This window comes from Anser anser (genome assembly GCF_964211835.1).
Source record: "Anser anser genome assembly, chromosome: 1".
NCBI classification, from domain to species: Eukaryota; Metazoa; Chordata; class Aves; order Anseriformes; family Anatidae; genus Anser; species Anser anser.
In genome coordinates, this window is record NC_139720.1 from 115,680,615 (window position 1) to 115,701,419 (window position 20,805).

Sequence of the window (20,805 nt, forward strand, 5' to 3'; positions counted from 1 at the left end):
CCAGTAAAGACACGCAAAGAGTAAACAAGCATCAGGTTGATTTTTCCTTCAACAAACCACCAATGGCAGTTCGAAAATAGCATCACTTAGTTCCACAGTCCTTCACCGTCAGCTAAGGCAAAACAATTATGTCCCAGGCTAACAATACACCTATATACAAAGTACACGGTGCCTATTCTTGTATATTTTAAAGCTGTCACCAGAAGAGTATTATAGTATGTGCTCATGGAGGAAGAGAAGTCACAGCGCTAAATTCAATCTGCGCATGACTTACCTACGCTGAACGAAGAACAAAGCATCTGAACTCCTGGTCTAGGCTTCTCTGTGAATTTCACTGGCCGATTGCTACAAAAGAAAGAGTTACTTGAAACAGGACATGTCACACAACTTGGCTTTTCACATAATTTCAGAACATAAGAGTGTGTTTCTTTGAACATCTACATGACAGGTACTTCTTAAACATCTGGGCATCTTGTGCAGGAGGATGAGCAAAAAGGTTTACTTTTCAAAATTCCTGTACAACACAAATGGTATTTGAAGCCCACACACCCAGCAGCTTATGACTCTTCCTGCAAAATGTTATTACCTAGCAAATATAAGATGACATGCCAAAGAGCATGTATTCTCTCTCATCCTTTGATTTGTATGATTTATCCCCTCCAAAACATATCCACGAGGTACTGAACTCGTGCTTTTGCATTACAAATCACCAGTGGTACTTCAAATAAGGCCCACTAGGTTTTGTTACTGCAAAACACCAGGCAAATTCATAACATTTTACAGAAGTAAATACAAGTTTTGCAATACTGCACAATGTGATTTAAAAGACTGGTTTCCTGTTCTGCCAGTCATGTGCATACTCTTCCAGTTGACATGGCCATAATCTCACAAAGCAGCTACTAAGAACAACATTAAGCAGAAAATCCAGCAAACTCAATTTTCCCAGACAACAGAATAACAAGTTTGTAAAGAACATAATTAGTGATCATGCTTTAAAGTAATCATGTCATAGATTATTCCCACAACTTTTTTTAATCACACAAACAAATTTTTGAGCTAGTTAAGCCAAAGTACATTTGCCAAAGCACCCAAATTATTTTAATCGAAGTACGGCATAAGAGGATGTCATCAGCAACCCAGTTACATACTTGAATTTCATGGAATCTGTATCCCATTGCCAAAAGCAAACAGTTCCATCTGCACCCGTAGAGACCATGTAACGCATGGAGCCTTTTACCATTGGACTAAACTGAAGGGGGAAAAAAGCAGAAGTCAGAACCATACAAAACCAGATATTTTAGAACTTTTCAGGAACTTTAAAAAATGCTAATGTGAAATATTGTATTATTATTAACTAAAACTGTTGAGATAAAGTTTTAACTAAAGCAGTTGTTGATAACTGACAATTTTTTAATGTTTCAAAAGTAACACCTCCTATACTCTAAAAATAAGTTTGTGTCGCATGTTCCAATTATTGCATTATATAACAATTCTCTCGCTGCTTTGTTTTGGAAGTTTTAACTAACCACAAGCACTCACTAAAAATTTTTGTCAGAGAAGTAACAAGCAGACAGAGCACTGGAAAAAAATGAAAGCAGATTTCACTAGATAGGCTTTCTTTCTAAATACTATAATTAAACACAGCCTAAGTTATGAGATAGCCTGAGTATGCGTAACCAAGCACATACGACTTCATAGGAAGCCCTCATGCACGCTTAAGACAGTTTTATTGCTGTGCACAAAGCCACCCTTTCAGAAAACTTTACATAACAAGTTGATTAAATTGTTCATCAATTACTACTACCACTGCAATCAGCCGTATAAATCTATTTCAATTATAGCCTTACTGAGAACTATTAAGAAAAAAAACAGCATACTACAATAAAAGAAACAAGTGCTTTGCGAGAAACCAAGAAAAAAATAACAATGAATACAGCAGAAACTGCAAATATTAAGATTGCTCTTGAAGGCAGCATTTTTTTTTTTTTGAGAAAACTGTGAAGTTGTATATATTTTTAATTGAACTGCAAAAGCTGGCAGGTAACCCCTCTTCAGCCTTCCATGTAAGCCTGTTCGTCTTGAGAAACACAGCAAATCTGGATAATGAGCTGCTGGTTTACCTGATAAATAAGGAATTACAAAGCCCTAAACGAGACTGAGTCCAAAGGGCCACCTTTGGACTGGCACAAGTATCAAAACGCTTTCAAATTTAAATATGCAACATAAAATAATAGAATCACTGAAGTTGGAAAATGCCTTCAAGATCAAGTCCAACCATCAACCTGACCTACTGAGTCCCACCAAAAAATGATGTCCCTCTTCGCCACATGTCTCTTCAATACCCCCAGGGATGGTAGCTTCACCACTCCCCTGGGCAGCCTGTTCCAATACTTCACAACCCTTTCTGAGAAGAAATGTCTCCTTGTTTCCAATCTAAACCTCCCCTGGCACAATCTGAGGCCATTTCCTCTTCTCCTATCACTTGTTGCTTGGGAGAAGAGACTGACCCCCACCCTGCTACAGCCTCCTTTCAGATAGCTGCAGAGAGCAATGAGGTCTCTCCTCAGCCTCCTCTCCTCCAGATGAAACAGCCTCAGTTCCCTCAGCCACTCCTCAGAACTTATTGTTTTCTAACATATTACACTAGACATCTTTGCACTTTTGAAATTACATAGTTTTGACAGTAAGACAAATATCCAATCACTGAAGTTGTAAGAATGACCTACTGGACCAGAACAGCCACCCACATAAACCAGCACACCACATCTCCAGGAACTGACACCAGGAGGGCGCAGTGTCACCCAGAACGTCACCCAATGTCACTCCAGTTCCAACAACTCAAACAGTACAGGTAGAATGTTTGGTGGTTGCCTGGGAACAACTCTCTTAAAGTATTTTAACAAACTGGCTTTACATGTCTTTCAACATCAATGTAGTTCATCTATGAAATTATAAAGTTTAACTTCAGGGGGATTCAGCACTACCATCTTTTATTCAGTGTCTCTAAGTGAGGATAGATTCCTGTCTTTACATTAACTATTCAGGAACTTCACGGAAGCAAGGAACCTATTTTTAAATAGGTTGGTTTCTCTTGTGGTTTTAATTTTTGGCATCAATATTTAAATGTTCAGAAATAATATACACGGTAACACCAAAATAATTTTAGTCGTGTAAAAACCACAGAGACATACGCAGTGAAATTTATTTGCCATTCACATGCCAACTGTCACGGCAAACAGAACATCAGTTCCTTGCATTAGGACGTGAAAAAGTAAGATAGAACAATTGGTGAACTACTTCTTAACCCAGTAACAGCAACCACAAAGTACTTTTCTCCACAAACTGAACATGAGGCACTAATTTTCCTCTCAAAGAAGTAATGACACAAGGACAGATGGCAGTATTCATGTATGGCTTTCATGTAAGTGTGTTTCCCAATATAAGTAAGCAACCAAGAAAAGTGGTTATTTCCCTACCAATATGATAGCTAGCTAATCTTAGGGCATCCCACCAACCTAAATCCTACTACCACACCTGACTCTAAAGTCAGGTGCAAAAATCCCAGCCCCCTCCCCCAAATGACTTCACGTTTTCTACAATTTAAATACCTTCAAACCTTCCATACCATGCTGTCAAGTGAAACTTATCTTTGAGTCTCGTGACCTAGCTGCTTCTTATAACCTATCCACATTTTAAGAGTTTCTACATGCTGAAGCACAAATAACTAGGTTACATGTATAGTCCTCAAGGCCAAGAGGACTTTTTAAGATTTAAGCCATGCACAAGAGTTTTCTAAAAACCTCTCTAGTCACCCAGTGGTCTGGCTGTCCTCACAGTACATTGGCACGCTGGTGCTGGGTAGAAGTGCCAAATGAACAGTAAGACAGGAGGAAAATAACTAAGCAAAACCCCAGAACACCCAAGGTGTATATTCAGTCAGAGCCAAAAACTTCACATTCAATATTAACAAAACAAAGTACTAAATTCTGCTTATGGACTCCTCTTGCACTTCTGTAAATTTACCACTCGCTGATTTGTATGCAAGTACTGATTTTTACTTAGAGAATCTGCAGTACTTACTAAAAGAAATAAAGTTAGCACTAGGCCAAGTTGCATATTTTTTTATTATTGCATACACCGTTTATTTTACAAGCCTGAAGCTTTATTTTCAAATGTTCATTTTTAGTATCCATTTTGTTCTACATTAAGAAAACAAGCATTGTTTGTTCAATACAACCTCTAATACTGCACAAAGTATCCAACAATCAGAAAATGTAAGCATTAATGCAAAACATACCTGTAATGAGGTAATGGACCCTGTGTGTCCGTGGAGGACAGCAACTGGTGCACAAGTCCTCAGACACCACACTCTGATCATTTTATCACAGCTTCCAGCTGCAATCATAGTGTTCTCATAATTGACAGCCATATCAGAAATCTCTGCTGAATGTCCACGTAATGTGGCAAATAACCTGCCATTATGAGTTGACCAGATCTTTACCAGACAGTCATCTGAACCCTAGAAAGAAATATTTATTATGCTCAGCAAGGAGTTTAAAAGACATTCAGGGTGTTTAGGTGTTCTTTAAAGAACCTGTGCTTTTTCAGAGCTTGGTAAAATTACAAGTCTGTTTAAAATTCTGTATACTAATTAAACTGACAAAAATAATGTCATATGACCCACACTAAGAAATAAAATTTTAATTATGGTTCAAGATTACAGATCTATGCCATATAAAGCAAAAAGTTTGGGCTAAATTTGAGGAGTTTCCTTACAGTAATGGCAAGGACCAAAAAAAGGACTGTAAAACAAATTTCTCTTCTACCACTTTATGAAGAACATGAAAAATGCTGAACACACAACTACATCACCGAAGAAAGCTCCTGCATCAGTATCTGGTCAGGTGCTGACACGAAGTACAGCTATTTCTTAGATGCTTCTGACCTTTTACTTTACCAAATTGTCACACTTGAGCACTGAGATGGAGCTCATCAGCTCTACTTTAACAGCATTGATATCCACCCCGAGAAGTTTTAGCATAGCCTGCATTTCAAAGTACTTTTCCTAGCATCCAACTATGATTATTTTCAGATTCGGATTTATTTCAACTCACAGTAAATATTCTATGTCCAGTCCTATCGAATGCAACACAATACACAGCAGAAAGATGGCCAAGAATCCGTCTGTGCATCTTTACGTGCTGATACATACTTCCTGGAAACGAAGTACTGAACTTTGCATATCCAGTTAATTGCTTTGCTCGATATACTTCCACTAGAACACAAAGAAATCAAAGAATTAACATGTTAACGTGTAAAACAAGTCTACTCTAAAACATCATTATTTACCTTCATTAATACATTACTTAAGGATTTACTAAGAGTGACTTTCATATTTCACGAAGTCAGGGTTGTTGTTTTTTTGAATTTCCAATTTTTTTACCTGTATAAGCAAGACAGTACTTTAAACTTGCTTGAATCCAAACTTCTGCCTCTAAATATGAAGTTCTAAATGTTATCTTTATTTTCCCTTGGCTTTCTATATGTTAAATCGTACGACAGCCCTTCCATCCAAAGGTGAATGATTCACAAATACATACTTGTTGGTTTAACTACTTAATACACAGGCTTTATTAAAAGAGACAGACCTCACCTAGAGGCTACTATCTCACAAGTGCTGTGGGCAGGCCTTTGTACCCATACCTAACTCCACTGAAGGCATACAAAGTTCTCCAGATAAGCCTCCAGATCCAGCTGAGGTGCAATTTTCAGTGTCATAGCAAGACCTGTATCAAGATACACCTCATAAGCGCATATCAACAGAGATGGGTGTTGAACAAGGCTTACCGAGATTTGGTGGTGTGCCATAGTTTACAGGAACTTCAGGAGGTCTTCCTCTATGAAGAGCAGCAAATGCAGAGCCCTTCCAAACAGTGTTCCTGCAGTCTTTAAAATCAAGTGGAAGTTTGTCACAAGCACATGTTAAAAATGCTGTTCAACTGCGGCTTCAAAACATGGTAGTGAATACACCTGTAGATGGTCTTATACGTAGTATTGAAATAACTTAAAAAAAAATCAGAAGACTGAAAGCCCCCAAACTTTTGATGAACAGTACAGCACCAGAGAAAGGGAGAGAAAAATTGATATAATAACGAAAGGGAAGGGGGGGGGGGGGCAGGGAACAAGCTTAGAACTACTTCTGAATGGTGATGCCGCTGCAATTCACATAGCACAAAACTAACTTTTCATCTGAAATTTTCATACTCATTTTCAGAACAAAGTATTTAAGACAAAAAAACAAGCAAAATATACAGCACGTTTATTAATACAAAATTATCAGACTAGATGATCTCAAGAGCTCCCTTCCAATCTTGCAATTCTGTGATTCTTAACTTTACCACAAAGTCATTTTGACTGACTCATGTTGAAATAACTGCAATCCCAACTCTAAGGATAAAACAGTCACCGCATCAGTGTACGTCCTTTAAAGCAGTTAGGACAGATAACTGAAAAACAACTGCATCCAGTAGACCAGTCCCACAACGTAGTATCTAGCTACCCAACAAAACTTTCTACAAACACATGAACACGCCCCTCTCTCCCAAAATGTTCAAAGAGGGAAATTTTAAGCCAAAATCTATTCTGTAAATATCAAATAAACCACATGCTTTTGTATTGCCAACCATTCCTTTAAATTATGGACATGGACTTTCTTTCTGCATACGTACAGAATTTGCATGTACTAATTTTGATGCCATTTGCATTAACCAAGAAAACTTTCAGAAAACTGGTTTTACTGCCTCTGATTTGCACTGAACATAGTACAACAGCAACCACAATCAAAAACCACAGGGGCCAGCGCACTACTCAGAATGCTGGGGGAGGGGAGAGAAGGAGCACCTGTCCCCTGATAGTTCACTATATTGCGCTAACACTGAAAACTGGCAACATTCAGCCCTCAGAGTAACAGTAACTGTCCCGATACAAGTTAAAACTTCCTTTTCACAACAATCAGCATGTAGTTACTCTATTAAGACATAAATCACTGCTGTTTTGGTTCCTTAAGCACAATGCAGGAGTAGCGTGGGCTGCTTTGGTGAAAGCTCACTGCCTTTAAATAATCCAAAAATCTTTACCAGATACTTATGAAAATGTACCATACCCATTTCAAATAATAAACAAACCATACCTTTTGCTGTACGTAACAAGGACTGTCTCCCTGCACCAAGCAAGGAATTCACTCTCGAAATGCTGGGTGGTATCTCTTTATCCAGTATCGGGCCAATACGCTTGCAAATTTGTAATAAATGGTCTGGAGCCACATGTTTGTTGGATAGCACCTGACAGAAATTAAAGTTTTAAACATGTATATGGTACATCCAGAACAGATTAATCTAAAAGTATCAATATTCACATAAATATTTAAACAATGTTTAATATACCCAAAATCAGATTACAAAAAAGCAATTCTGTAAAACTCTCATCTACTGAGCTAAGCAAGTGCTCTTCAGGAATGGGAGAGCTGTAGTAAAAACACCTTCAGTAAAATTACCTACTTGTACATCAGTATTTTACTATGGAAAGGCCGCAATATTCATGCATATGGTGTCCATTTCTGTGGTACCCTACAAAGGTTGTCTTTGCCTAACTCACCCAATTATTTTTTTATTAATAAAAATCAGGCACTCGTAACTCTGCATCGTGGAAAATTTTGTTGTAATCAAGCATGAGAATTCATGCAACTAGTACTTCAGCACACAGTACTTGTTCAGTAAAGTGCAGTCTAGTAGGTTTGAGTACAGTATAGTTTCCTTGAAGAACCAGTACTACACAATATAAGACTGACATGCTTCCTTAAACCAAGTGGATCAAAACAATCACCTGTCGAGTCGGGGAGATCCCATGTTATTTACAACTAGCAGTCTAAAAAGATACTTCCCCACATACACTCAGATGCCTCAGTCAAGAACAGATGTGTGGTTTGGGGTTCCCCCACCTGCCCCGGAGGTCAGTCAGAAGAACTCCTAAACTAGCGATGAAGTCAATCACAGTAATGCAGAAGTTAAATGCACAGAGTTTCTACAGACTTGAGTAAACCAAACCAAGAGGATGATAAATTTAAACTAGTGGCAGGTCTGAATCAGCAGGTACAAACATACCCATGGTCACTGTACTCTGTGATCGGGCCACACAAGAACCAGCCAGAGCCAGAAGCCGTGCTGCTGCTCCAGCAGCAAGGCAATTCCCTGACATTGAAGAGAGGCAAAGGGCCACAACAACATCGACATGCGGCCTCTTGCCCATGTTGTTGAAAACACAGGCAGGACTAGCTCATGATGCTACTCCCTCAGCCTCGTGACTGAACATAAATGAGAAAAGTCTTGATAAGGCTGATCCCACAATCAGAAGGGCAGGAAAAAAAAATACTGTGCGCTGCCAAGTAAGATCTGCTCAACGAAAAGTTGCCCAAACATAAACAGAGTATTGAGAGCAATATGATTTAAGCCACAACCCAACGTGCTTTAAGAATAAAAATCCAAGATAATGTACAAAGTTTGCGGGATTATCGGATGTATTCTTTGGGGAGTGGCTGGTAACACCAGTGAAACAGTTAACATTACTACACAACCAAACATATTGAAGTAAATCAGCTCAACAAATGGTTACGGTTGATTATGAGAACAAATTTAGTTCGTAAGACTACAAAAATGCACTTTTTCGTCATTTCTTTCTAAATTTTGCCTCTTCAACTGGCACAGAGTAGTACCAGCCAAGATATTCAGGACAGAATGCTCAGCATAATCTATGTCAAGTATTATAAACCGTTCTGCTTGCACGCCATCATCAGGAATCACTTACAGAAGCATGCTTACCAAACCTAGCATCTTTTTAAAAGTAGCTTTACTCAGATTTTGGAAAGATGGTTATTTTAAACTCTTGCTCCAGTTCCATGACGAACAAAAAGGACAAGAAATAATCGTACCACTTGATTGTTATCTATCTGCAGTCAATGCAAATTCAGAATGAGACAGGCAGGACAAAAGGTTCCCAAAGCCCCTCAAAAGCAGAATCTAAAAGCTTCAGAAGATGAATTTTGAGTATTCTGAAATACAATTATCCTGCATAGGTACTTCTTGTAAATTGTACGTGGAAAAGAGGTAGAAGTGGCACACATTAAAGAATTCATTTGAGAACTTTATATGCATGAACACAGAAAACTCCTGAAGTCCCAGAAGAACCGGGGTCAAAAAACAAACAACCAAACAAAAAACAGACAAAGCCCTTTTAAACTCAATGCTACTTTCATGTCTGCTAAATTCAAGTCAGAGCTTGAAAGTATTCCTGTTTAGCAAGACTTGGCCTTTTAGTGACTTAAAGCATTAATTTAAGACCTCATCTGCTCAACTGACCACACTGACAACTAAAAGAAATGGAATCCAGTTTATCATTTTAAGCAGCAGTTAAATAATTAAGAAAACGTTATAAACAAAATATCATTCTTTCTCTATACAAGCACTACCCGGAAGTGTTCAAGAAGTACACCCGAGGGACAAGGAGGGGATCTAACTGTAACAGTACACAAGCTGACAGGTAAGGGAGAAGTCCATTAACCTGGGTGTGGGTGGGGGGTGAATAAACATTTGTCTAAAGAAAACACGACCAAGAACAATAAACCAGCACAGAACTACAGTGGCCAGGCACCACCAGGCCATCACTTCACAAGGTTCAAACTGCCAAATACATTCTGCAGTTTAAGAAGCAGTAAAACAAAACGCCAAGATAAAAGCAGCTTTCCATTCTGAAACGGGATGGAAGAAAACATTTGCTGCAAACAATATCGGCGGCAGAAGGCATTCAAGTACACGCCATTGAGAGGTCACTCGTATCTTTGTAATGTTTAGAAACAAAGCTATGACCAGTGAGTGGCCAGAGAAAGAGCGCACACTCGTAGGAACCACAACTGCCAAGCCTTGATTTCTGAACAGCGATTTCATTTCCTAATCTGTTGAAGGGGACCGATGAAGGAAGCCAAGCAGAAAATAAATACCGTCAAATCAAAACGTGCTTGACAAACTTGCTCGCGAAACTCTGAAATGAAACCGTGCTCCAGATTGGCTCCTGCCCGTCTGTAGGCAGCGGCATGTACCAATGCACAACGCCAAGCTCCACCTCTGCTATGTAAACAATATCCTCAATTTAAACCACCACTTGTGTTTTTGTTAGTCTAATGTAAAGACATCAAACGCCTTTCCCAACAGGGACTCCAGTGCCTTAACAGAACAGGAATGAATCTGCAAGTTAAAGCTTTGGGCCTAGCTTTAAAGGTTAAAACGTCTTAACATCAGCGTTACCATCATAATTAAAAGGGCTTTTTAAAGAAAAAAAAGTCTCACCAATTCTTCGTAACTTCTGTAATGCTCATTTCCTTCCCAATCCAACCGTTTAGGAAGTAACTAAACAGAGAAGGAAAAAGATAAGTAAGCTAGAGGGGAAGGAGGGAAGAGATCACATCCACAACAATGTGTGTGGAGGGGGGTAAAAAGTTGGGACGTGGGAGTGGAAGAAACTTGAGTGACTTAAGAAGCTTTCTACTACAGCGAGAGGGGTGAGACCGGCAGGGATTCCACACAGACCTGGTGCTGCTCCAGCTCCTGCACCAGCACCTGCGGAGACACGGGAAACAGAAGAGGAAAAAAAAAAAAAGAGAAAACAAGGCATCAGCGGGGACGGGAGGCCGGGGGCTGGGGCTTGTCAGGCGGCCGCCGAGGGGCCGGGGGATGGGGGTACCGGCCGCTCACACCTCCCCTGCAATCCTCTCCGCAGCAGCCACCGAACGGCCGAGGGCTCCGAGCGAGCGTGTGCGCCCAGGTGAGCGAGCGGCGCCCCGGTACTCACCTCCAGCGCTCTCCTGCAGGGCCCGGTGGTCAGGAACCGAGCTATGAGGAAGTAGAGCTCTGCGGGAGAGACGGGGACAGAGAGAGAGACACGGGGTGGGGGGGGTGGGGGGGGGTGAGGCTGAGCGGCGGCGGCGGCAGCGGGAAGATGGCGGCAGGGAGCGGCGCCGGCTCCCGCCGCGCCCCGCCGGCGTTACCTGATTCAATGAGCGGCACGGACGCGCCGCCGGAGCTGGAGGAAGGCGAGGGCTCGGCCATGGCTCTCTTCGCTTCCTTCCTTCCCTCCCTCCCTCCTGCGGGCGGCCGAGCTCAGGCGGCGGCAGGCGCGGGCCGGGCCCGGCTCAGCAGAGCCCTGTCAGCGCCCCCTCCCCCCTCCTCTGCTCTCCCCCGCCCCCCTCGCTCGCGCTCCCCCCCCCGCGCCTAGCGCAGCCTCAGCGCCGCCATCGCCGCCTGCGCCACCCGCCGCCGCCGCCTGCGCCGGGCGGAGGGGAAAAGTAGTCCCCGCTCCCGGTGAGGGTGGTTGGCCGGGAAGGAAGGGGGTCGGCGGGGACGGAGCGCGTCGCCGCGGTGAGACGTGCGGCGGCGGAGCGGGAGGGGAGAGCGGGACGGCGCGGCGGGGGGGAACGAGAGGGCCGGGCGCGGAAGGATCACGGCCGCGGCTTTGCGCTGCGGCTCGGCGGGCGGGGCCGTTCTGTCAGGAGCGGGAGGGGCCACGGCGCGCGCCGGGGCCGTTACGGCCGTTGGGGCGCCGCGCTCGCGCGGCCGGCAGCAGGCGGCCCGTCAGCCCCTCGTCCCCTGAGGGCCGCCCGCACCGCTGAGCAGGGTTACCGCAGGGCTGAGGGGTCCTTGGCGCTGGAGGAGGAACGGCGGCAGGGCGCTGCCGCGGGGAGCACGTTCTGGAGATCAAATAACCTCGTGGAAACTGGGTTTGCTCTCTAGATGTTGAAGTGGCGTGTTACGTGCGGATCTTCATTAACCGTCACTCCATTCTTCAGTCACACAGAGCAAACGTACCTGCTGTCGCAACAGGAAGGAATGCTATTTCCAAAGTACAGCCCTGGAAATTGTTGTCAGACCTATTTACGTACCTCCCAGTCCAATTCTCCACACGCAGGACTGAGATCTCGTGCCAACACACACAACTCCTCACTCTCCCAGTAGCTGAAGCGTTGGGTTTTGCTGTAACATGCTGACATTTCAAACCATGTGGAGAAGGGCCATAGTAGCTACTGCTTATATCACCTTACTTTTCATGGGGTGTGACTGCCTAGCTTGAAATTTCTTTCAGCTTAAGTGGACTGCTTATGATGACTAACAGTGCTTCTTTGAGAGCTATCATTTTTCTCCCCCTCTTCTCCCAAGTCTGCCCCACCAGCAGCTCCCTTTGCAGGTAAAGCTAAGAGAAGCCTTTCAGGCCTGAGCTTGTGCTGCTCCGAACAGATGTAGGATTTCTGTGTTCCTGACACAACTACTCTCGTTCCTTTCCTTCTTTCAGTGAGAATTTCTGTCCTGTGAAAGGCAGGCTGCCCGATTTACCTGACAGCTGAGTCCTTTCACTTCCACAATAAAATGAGAAATAACTTTGTCCCCAAGAGTAAATATTAGGGAACAATTATGATTAATATACGTTAGAGACATGTTGGAAGTCAGCAGGATCTCGACATTAGAGACTCAAACCACATGAGAAGTAGGCATTCAATAAGAAGGTAAAAGAGGTTATTTCAGGATACTCACTTGCAAGTTTATTAGTCATTTAACTGTTTTTGACTTGGTAAAAACACAAAGAAAGCGAATAGGCCACATAAGCAGCCATTGCACCCTACTGCTAAATTAAACTAACAAATAAGATAATGGAAGGCATGGGAGGTGTTGTAGAAAGAGTGGCATAAACTTAGTTCAAGCCTTTTAAAATACCACAGGATTTGAAGTCAAAACCAGGTGTGTTCTGCTAGAAACACACCTGTGTCAGGATTGGACCAGCAGCACTTTGTGGTCCAGTGTTGGAAGACATCCTCTGTATAAGGCAAGGAAAAACTAATCTTTTCATAAATAGGTAATAAGTAAAAAGGGTAAAATGCTTTATTACATGAAAGCATGTGAGAAATTACTCAGATGAAAGTATTCTTTGAGAAAATAAGTCAGAGGTGAAACTTGGGTATCTTTTTAGAACTATTAGAAGTTGAAGACAGCACCAAAAATGAAGAGGACGCAGATACTGTACTTGCAGGTGTTAAGAGCATAAACATCAAAGTGAAAAGAAGAAGAAACAAAGACAAAAACATGTTACTTTTTGATCTTGACTCCTCCCAGGAGAAGGTTGACAGCTGACTGGCATCACGCTGATAGGATAAAGCTCTACTACTATGCACAGCTGCAATACAGCAAAAATTAAGTGGTGGTGTGGGGGGGGAACAATTGCACTCTGGGGGAGCTAAAGTGATACTGTCATAGGTTCTCCCAGTCATAGGTTTCATTTTTTAAGATAAAGTAACATATACTTTATATGTCCCCTTCTGATGAAAGGCCGTTAATATATAAATTTTTTTAATACAGTGAGTGAGAATCAGGACAGTTTTGTACTACATGAATGAGCTCTCAGCATGGTTACATTTTACTTTTGTTTGAAACCATGCTCCGTCAACTTGCAACCCTATATAGCAGACACAGCTGCTCACAGCATGGTTACCTTACCTAAACAGATCATCAGCATGAGAACAGTCTTCTTGCTCCTCCCTTGCTGCTCCTGCCCGCACTGTTTCCCTGCTTTTCATCTACGGGTTCCACTGCTTGACCCCAGCTAGCTAGCCAGGGAAGTTCACAGCCTAGCTTCATTTCTCTCATGAACAGGGAAATCAAAACATCAGGTGTTTTAAAGTCACAAGTCAACTTTCCCCAAAAGTTGATTGGGGAAATTCCAATGCAGTTCCAATACATTCCAAAAGAAGTTCCAATACAACAGGTAACACTCAAGAGGATTGCTTTTACACATCTTCCCCAGAGCACTGTTTCCACACAAGCGCACGTGCCATCTCTTAGATGCCAGACAAGAAGATCCGATGCTGTTTTTTTTAAAAGCAGAAGCAGCACCACTACACTATCAACTTTCCATCTAAGTTTCCATCCATTTTATCAACTTTCCAACTAAGTCCACTCAAGACTGCAACTACGGTTTTCTACTTGCTGCTCACTGCCTGCGTTACCACCCATCTCTTGGAAAAGTATGGGTTTTACCAACGTTAAGAATACAGTTAGGAATCAAAACCAGGAAGGTATTTATTTATTCATTGTTTTCCAACAGAAACACAACGTGTTCAATGACAACACCACTTATACTGTGAGTTCTCATAGTCAATGCAGGAGCTACAGAAACATCCTTTCTTAATCAAGATTTATTTGGCTTTTGTTTGGTGATCACAGACACTACAAACAATTTTACAATTGTTTTTATTCACATAGGGTTTTTTAATCTAAAAACTATAGGTTTTTTTCTAAGCCTATTTCAAATATTTTTCATCTGATCGTTGTAGACAAGCTGTCCTTTAAAATAGGATGTGAAGTACCAGCTGCCATTAAGTCTACCAATCAGAAACTTTTACCTATTCAGCATTTAAAGTAAAAATTTCCAATCTTTCACACCACAATTACAAAGTTGTTGAGAAAAATCAAGCTGTACCTACCAAAAATAACTTTGTCACAGATATACATCACTCAGCAAGAAATCCAACACTAGGGAGCAGTTTATTAGGTAAGCAATTCTACTGATGGTACAACCATAGATAAATAACTACCATGTTAAGACATCCTCAACATATCGTTACGAACTCTGAAGTCCAACCTGTGTTATGCTTCATTCAATAGGATAAAAAAATTGTCCCTCAATCTATGGAACGTGAAGCCTCATCAAGACTTCAAGAAGCCCCCTCCTTTATGGAACATTCCAGTAATTTCTGGTTTCATAGAAAACAGACAACCAGTACATGATTTTACCACTTAAAAAAAAGCATTTACACTTATCTAAATATGTAAAAAAATGGGTTGGGTTGGGATTCTCTCCTTTTTAAAAATGTGTTTTCTACAACTACTAAAAAACTTGCATTTACAAAATAGTTGATAAAAATATTCCTCTGAATTGTACAAGAAGAAAAGTATAAGGACCACCAATCGAAGACTTGGTACCAGATGTTAGTCAGACTTAGCCTCTTTCTCTACAGCTGCATCAGATGCTTGGGTCTGCAAGGGAGAAAACAAAACACTTTAACGCGAAAAATTTCTAAGCAATGAAGTCTTTTAGTTCATAGCATTTTTAACGTGCAATTGAGTTAACTTGACATACAGAACAACCATGCCTTGTTTCTACACACCATGCTTTGTAGTCTTAATTAATCGGTGCCATGATCTGCTTACTTCTCTTGGACAACAACCTACTAAAACCAAGCTTTCTTGAAAGGCCTTTTATCTCCTCAGATGCATCAGTATGGATTTCAGAATGTTGATATTGTTACTACTCAATATGTGCTGAAAAGGATTTTTTTTTTAAACAAAGTCTATTTCAATCATTACTGCCTTTATGAAAGAAAGAATTGTTTAAGTTAAAATCCTTGTATAAAATTGTGCTTAGAAAAAACATTATAGATGCATTTTATGCACCCAAGTGCAGCACTGAACATTTTCAAATCTTAGTACATTTTGAGGCAAGCAAGATTTAGGGACTCAGTACTGCACTGAACTAAACATCACTTTGTAAAAATACACTGAACGTAGCAGAGCTACATCATTTTTAAGTCAAGCTTCTATATATTGTACTTCAGAACAAGTTCATACAAACTTAATTGATTACAACTGTAACCCCATTTGGATTGGAAAACTCACTGCTTTTGCAGCATACTTTAAAAAAAGGAATGTAACATTATTATCAACATAAAAACTATGCTTAATTTAACTATTCCAAAGCTTTGCAGCACCAACAGAAGATATTTAATCACACTACAACCGAAGCAGGAACCCTAACACCAGCTGTCTTCAGTGCCACCTGGGGGAAGGCTTTGGAAGGATGAAGGACAGTAGCCATTTTTCCCCATGGGCATCACGCTCTTTTTACCATAAGAATTCACTGTCTGTCCAGGAGACTGTGAATTAACAACAGCTTCACTGATTGTATTGGTTGATAACAGTAGTATCTAATGTCAAACAGGACAGACTGCCTTGTCTAGGCTTGGGTATTATATTAGTTCAGTGATTTTGACTGGGGTGACCAACATAAGACAAACATGAAGATGTGCCCCAAAAATCATCATTCATTTCTTAGGTTTATGTCATCTTTACACCAGAGTATTAAACAGATGAGTAACATCACCAAATTTCGATTTGTTATTACTGACATGCCACGTGCACAAATTGAAGGCCTGAATTATGCAATGGTGATAGACAACGAGAGCCATATACAAACTCCAGCCTACCAATGAATTGCTACTTAGAGCACTTTTTTATGAACATCACACCATAAGCTTGCAAATGAAAAAACATTACCCCAAGTAAGTTGTCCTGCATGCTCAAATATCATCCTGTACCTTCCTTGCCCACAAAACCCCACCATCTACCTAAGAAACAAATACACTTTTCCCCTACTTGAAAATACATGTGCACACTGAAAAAAAGAAAATTTAATACACAAACCAGACAGGAAGAATAAATCACATTTAAATTTAAACCAAATCCAAAAACTCAACTAACTGAAGCAAGCAAGGCAGTCAACACTGCAGAAACCTCAGAGTAATTCTAAGCCTACATGAAAACCTGCTTTATCCAATTGTTAACAGCTGCCATAGGAGGCACTGCTGCTCCCTACAAATCTCATCCTGAATTTAAAAACAAGTGATGCCCATCTTCCAGAAAAGGAGTAGCGTGAAGGATGTTTTAAGTTAAATGATCACTAACTCCAAACAGAGAACCACAGCCATTTTAGCAAGGTATTACAATCAAGACTAACTTGGCACGTTCCTCAACAATTATGAGTACTTCTTGCAACTTTCTCTACCATCCCTGCATCAGCCTTTCCCTTCTTCTGGCTGGCAAAACAGCTTCTTGGTGAAGGACATTACTTTAGTAAAATTCTCACCTTTTTCCATAATTTCAAGGACTTACCACATCACTGCAACTCTTTTTGGGGCAACTAGAATTTACCTGGCTTATCTACTAGTGTTTTGATAACCTTTATCTTTCTTTGCACAGAAATAGAATCTAGTAAAAGAACTGCATGTGTTTCTGACAGATGTTTAGGTAACTAGTACAGTAAGTTATCCAGCTGTTTTAGAATAAAGAATACAGACAACTTTACCTCCTCACTTTTCGTTTCCCCATTTTCTGCAGGCAAGTTGTCCTTTGTCTGTTCTTGGTTTGTCTCTTCAGTCTGTTTTCCTTTAGGCCCCTTTTTCCCCTTTGACTGAGCTTTCTTGTCCTCAGACTTATCCTACAATTAAATCAATTTTCAGTAAGTTCATATAACCTACAAGGTAAACTTTGAAAACAATTAAACAAAAACAAGATGGACTTGCCAAACAGCAAGAGCTGCTACCAACAACCAGTGAGCTAATACATAGTTGAATTGCCAAAAAAGCCTCTTCCAAACTACATACAGACAATCCCTATTTCGTGTAGTCAGTACAATGAGAGAATCAAATCAGGACAAAATAAACCTCTCCTGTTCTCTTCCATCCCTCGACCCTGAACAGCACACATTATGACAATGTTAGGCTCACAGAATCTAAAACCACCACATTGTACAGTAAATAAAAGCACTGCCCAGAGTGGTACAAACCCATCCGAAAAAGCCTATCAGAAAGAAAAGTGGTAGTACTTAATTCTAGCAGCAAGGCAGAACAATTTGTTGTATGTGCTCTAAGTTCTTGCGGCAGAACTAAAAAAACCAAACCAGCAGTGAAGTCCTTCCACTTTGTGTATCACATCCTCTCTACCTGGCGTCACTGTTGTTAAACAGACTGGAGAAAAGTATTTGCTCAGAGCTATTTTTGTATAAACCTGTAACATATCCTCCCAGATACTCCTTACAGCAACCAAATGCTACAAAGTTTGCCTGTCCCCCAGCTGATCCTCGAAATATTTATGTCAATGAAGATTGACATAGGAGCACTGTTTTTAACACCACCTCTCAAACATTAGCGTCACAATTTAATGACACTAAAAAAAGTCTTCCGTAAATGACAAACTAACACTTTTTCTGGGCAGGCTCAATTTGAGTAAGTGACAAGAGAATGTAATGCATTTATTTATACTTCTAAGCTGAAGACTACTACACTGATCTCCCTTAAGGTGCATCTAATCTCATTAAAAATACTGCATGCACTCAATGGAAGGATATTCTTCAACTTATGGCCTAATTTATTGTCTCTGACCTAAAATTCACTCTGAGAAAAAGAGTTTTCACTTTTGTTCATTCCATGTACTGTAGAAACACGCAGTTCTGATTAGAGACCACTGGGTCAGATGTATTCCATACTTTGTGAGGAACACTTGGAGCGAAAACAACAAAAAAGCATCAGGCTACTGGGCTACTTTACACAGCTTTTTACTAGCCGTTTAAATACATTTCCTATTCTATACGAATGCATATGCAAAATATTGTCTTCATCATACAATCTTGCCAAATGATTTTAACTATTGAACAAAAGTTTTAAATGTTTTACACTGCTGGACACAAACATGCAGTAAGATATGCACATATACAGAGGGCGCGATGTAAAAAACAAACAAAAAACACTGTAGCATCTTCTATCCACTAACTACACTGTCAGTGTCCACAGAACTTCAGGAATGCTTTTGTACTGTTTTTAGAAAATGATTTATTAATTTTAAAATCCCCCAGAGCACAGAGATGAATTAAAATACACTGAAGAAAAAAAAAAAACACGTCAGTAGAAGTAATAAATGCTCAGACTCAGTATTACAAAACCAGATAACAATCTCACAACACGCAGACCTCTGTGTTTCAATTTTCAAAATAGCAGTCTCCAACTAGTGGCATCAGCAATTAGATGCAGTGCTGAGAAAAACACTTGAAAAAAGGAACTGAAAAACTGAAAGCTTTCAGAAACCTTTAGGCTGTAAACTCAGAGAATGGGGGTACACCAATATTCAACCCATTGGAATGAAGGTGTAGTACTGATCAGTTGAGGACTATAGAAGGGAAGACATCAGAAGGCCCAAAAAGCAGAATTCTGTACTAGTGTCTCTGAAACACTATAAGCCATACATTTGACAACAAAGTTAAACCAAACCCCCTTATAATCACAAACGAACACACAAAAATGCATACACCAACATGCCAATAGATACAGAGCCTCTTTATTTCTTTGAAAATAAGATTTTACACCTTAACTATTGAACTGCTCAGGCTATACTTAAAATTTCATGATTATACTAAACCACAACACACACACACAGACACAAAGCTTGACTACATGAATAGAAGCGTGGATCTTTTTCAACAGCCTGTGTAAGTACTTCAAATAATGTTTTCCTGCTGTAAGACACCGCTTTAATTTGAAAGCATATTCTATCCCCTTCTGTTAGGCAGCAACAAAATCCAATTCTGTGCACAGCTGTCACGATCAGCACCAAAATATCACCTAACAACCAACAAAGCAGCGCCTGTGTTTCTTCGCAATACTTTTGATTACTTTGCAATTATTTTGAGTGCTTTCCAAGGGCCTAACCAGGCAGGGTGGAACAAAACTCTCTAGTACGCCTGCAGGTCCCAGTACAAGCATGCCAAACCTATCCTTTAGCGAAAGGAGCACTCCCACAGGGAACGGGAGAAGATGAATAAAAACGTTCAGACACCGGGAACCCGTGCTGCGAGGCGGGAGGTCCCCAGGCGCCTGCACAGCCAACCGAACCGCCACCTCCCCTCCCTCCCCTCTTCCTCGCTCTCTCACCTTTGCCGCCAGCTTTTTGGGTTTCGGCTCCGCTTTGGCAGGAGCGGGTTTCTGAGGAGACACAACGAGTCAGGGCCCGGCCGCGAGAAGCCGTCAGCCCCCCCCTAGCCCCGTCAGGGGCCGCCTCCCACCTCGCACCCCTACTCACAGCAGACAGCCGCGCCGATCGCCTCTTCGGCTACAGGGAGAGAAGGACAAAGCCCGGCGGCGTCAGGGCCGGCACCGGGACCACCCCCCTTACCCCCCCCCCAATGACTTACCTCCTCAGCGGCCTCCCCTCCCGCCGCGCTCACCTGCCAACACAAACACGGCGCGTCAGGGGCGCGGGGGCGGGGCGCAGCGCCACGAGACACCGCCCCCCGACACCGCCCCCCTTACACCCCCTCTCGCCCCCCTTACATCGCCCCCCCCCCCCCCCCGCCCCTTCCCGCCACTGCCTTCGGAGCAGAACCTTCCAGACGCCGCCATTGGGTGCTGTTGAGGGAAACGGGCGGGGTCGCTCCGCTCCTCCCTTAGCCGCCCCTCCGCGCCCCGCTGCCCCCTCCCCAGCGGCCCCGCTGCCCCCTCCCCGGCCCCTTTCTCCCCCCCCCCATGGCTTCACCTTTCTCTTCGGCATGGCTCCAGCCGCGGCCCTGCGGCGCCCGCTCCCTCCCTCCCTCGTTCCCTTCCCCGCTGCGCGCCGGGTGCCTCACGGCGAGCCGCTGCGGCCGCCCGCCCGCCAGCCGCGCCGCGCAGGGAAGCCGCCCCCCCCCATCCCAGCAGCGCCAGCGGCGCCGCAACAGGATCCAGCCGGATTGGAGGCGGGGGGGGAAGGAAGGAGAAGGGGGGCGCCCCGCTCCCCGCCCTGCCCGCCGGGCTGACCCGGCCCTCCCGCGGGGCGCCCCTCAGCGCCTCCCGTCGTGTGCGCGAGTGTGTGAGGGGAGGGCGGAGCGGCGTGCTGATTGGCCGGCGGCCGTCAC

The 20,805-nt window shown here is 42.5% G+C and overlaps 2 protein-coding genes and 1 long non-coding RNA gene across 6 annotated transcripts in view; 1 reads left to right on the forward strand and 2 right to left on the reverse strand.

The window, feature by feature from the left end:
* Positions 1–11,293, reverse strand: part of BRWD1 (bromodomain and WD repeat domain containing 1) — a 59,421-nt gene extending 48,128 nt beyond the window's left edge. For all 4 annotated transcript variants that reach the window (XR_014580955.1, XR_014580956.1, XM_083827449.1 and 1 more), the window contains exons 1-10: positions 11,093–11,293; positions 10,897–10,955; positions 10,635–10,664; positions 10,395–10,454; positions 7,190–7,340; positions 5,848–5,946; positions 5,115–5,275; positions 4,298–4,519; positions 1,149–1,249; positions 275–345 (exon numbers count right to left, since the gene is read on the reverse strand). Coding sequence is in view for 2 of the 4 variants with exons in the window: in XM_083827449.1 (XP_083683575.1) it covers positions 275–345; positions 1,149–1,249; positions 4,298–4,519; positions 5,115–5,275; positions 5,848–5,946; positions 7,190–7,340; positions 10,395–10,454; positions 10,635–10,664; positions 10,897–10,955; positions 11,093–11,153 (1,015 nt within the window). In the remaining 2 variants the exon portion in view is untranslated. The remainder of the gene's footprint in view (positions 1–274; positions 346–1,148; positions 1,250–4,297; positions 4,520–5,114; positions 5,276–5,847; positions 5,947–7,189; positions 7,341–10,394; positions 10,455–10,634; positions 10,665–10,896; positions 10,956–11,092) is intronic.
* A 72-nt stretch (positions 11,294–11,365) lies between these two features.
* LOC310896468 lies at positions 11,366–14,866 on the forward strand. Its single transcript, XR_014581510.1, has 2 exons — positions 11,366–11,462; positions 11,891–14,866. It is a non-coding gene; the product is annotated as an uncharacterized lncRNA (long non-coding RNA).
* On the reverse strand, positions 14,151–20,746 carry HMGN1 (high mobility group nucleosome binding domain 1). Its single transcript, XM_083828674.1, has 6 exons — positions 20,448–20,746; positions 20,107–20,139; positions 19,995–20,024; positions 19,847–19,897; positions 17,230–17,361; positions 14,151–15,125 (listed from the first exon to the last, which is right to left on the reverse strand). The coding sequence occupies exons 1-6, from the start codon at positions 20,460–20,462 to the stop codon at positions 15,078–15,080; spliced, it is 309 nt and encodes a 102-aa protein (XP_083684800.1). The 5' UTR covers positions 20,463–20,746; the 3' UTR covers positions 14,151–15,077.
* Between the last annotated feature and the right edge of the window lie 59 nt (positions 20,747–20,805).

Bases quoted from the DNA above. Each gene is read 5' to 3' on its own strand.
- HMGN1 (XM_083828674.1), bottom strand. The intron at 19,898-19,994 runs GTGAGTAGGGGT...GTGTCTCCTCAG, and splicing joins GATCGGCGCGGCTGTCTGCT to AAACCCGCTCCTGCCAAAGC. The intron at 17,362-19,846 runs GTGAGAGAGCGA...ATTTAATTGTAG, and splicing joins CCAAAAAGCTGGCGGCAAAG to GATAAGTCTGAGGACAAGAA.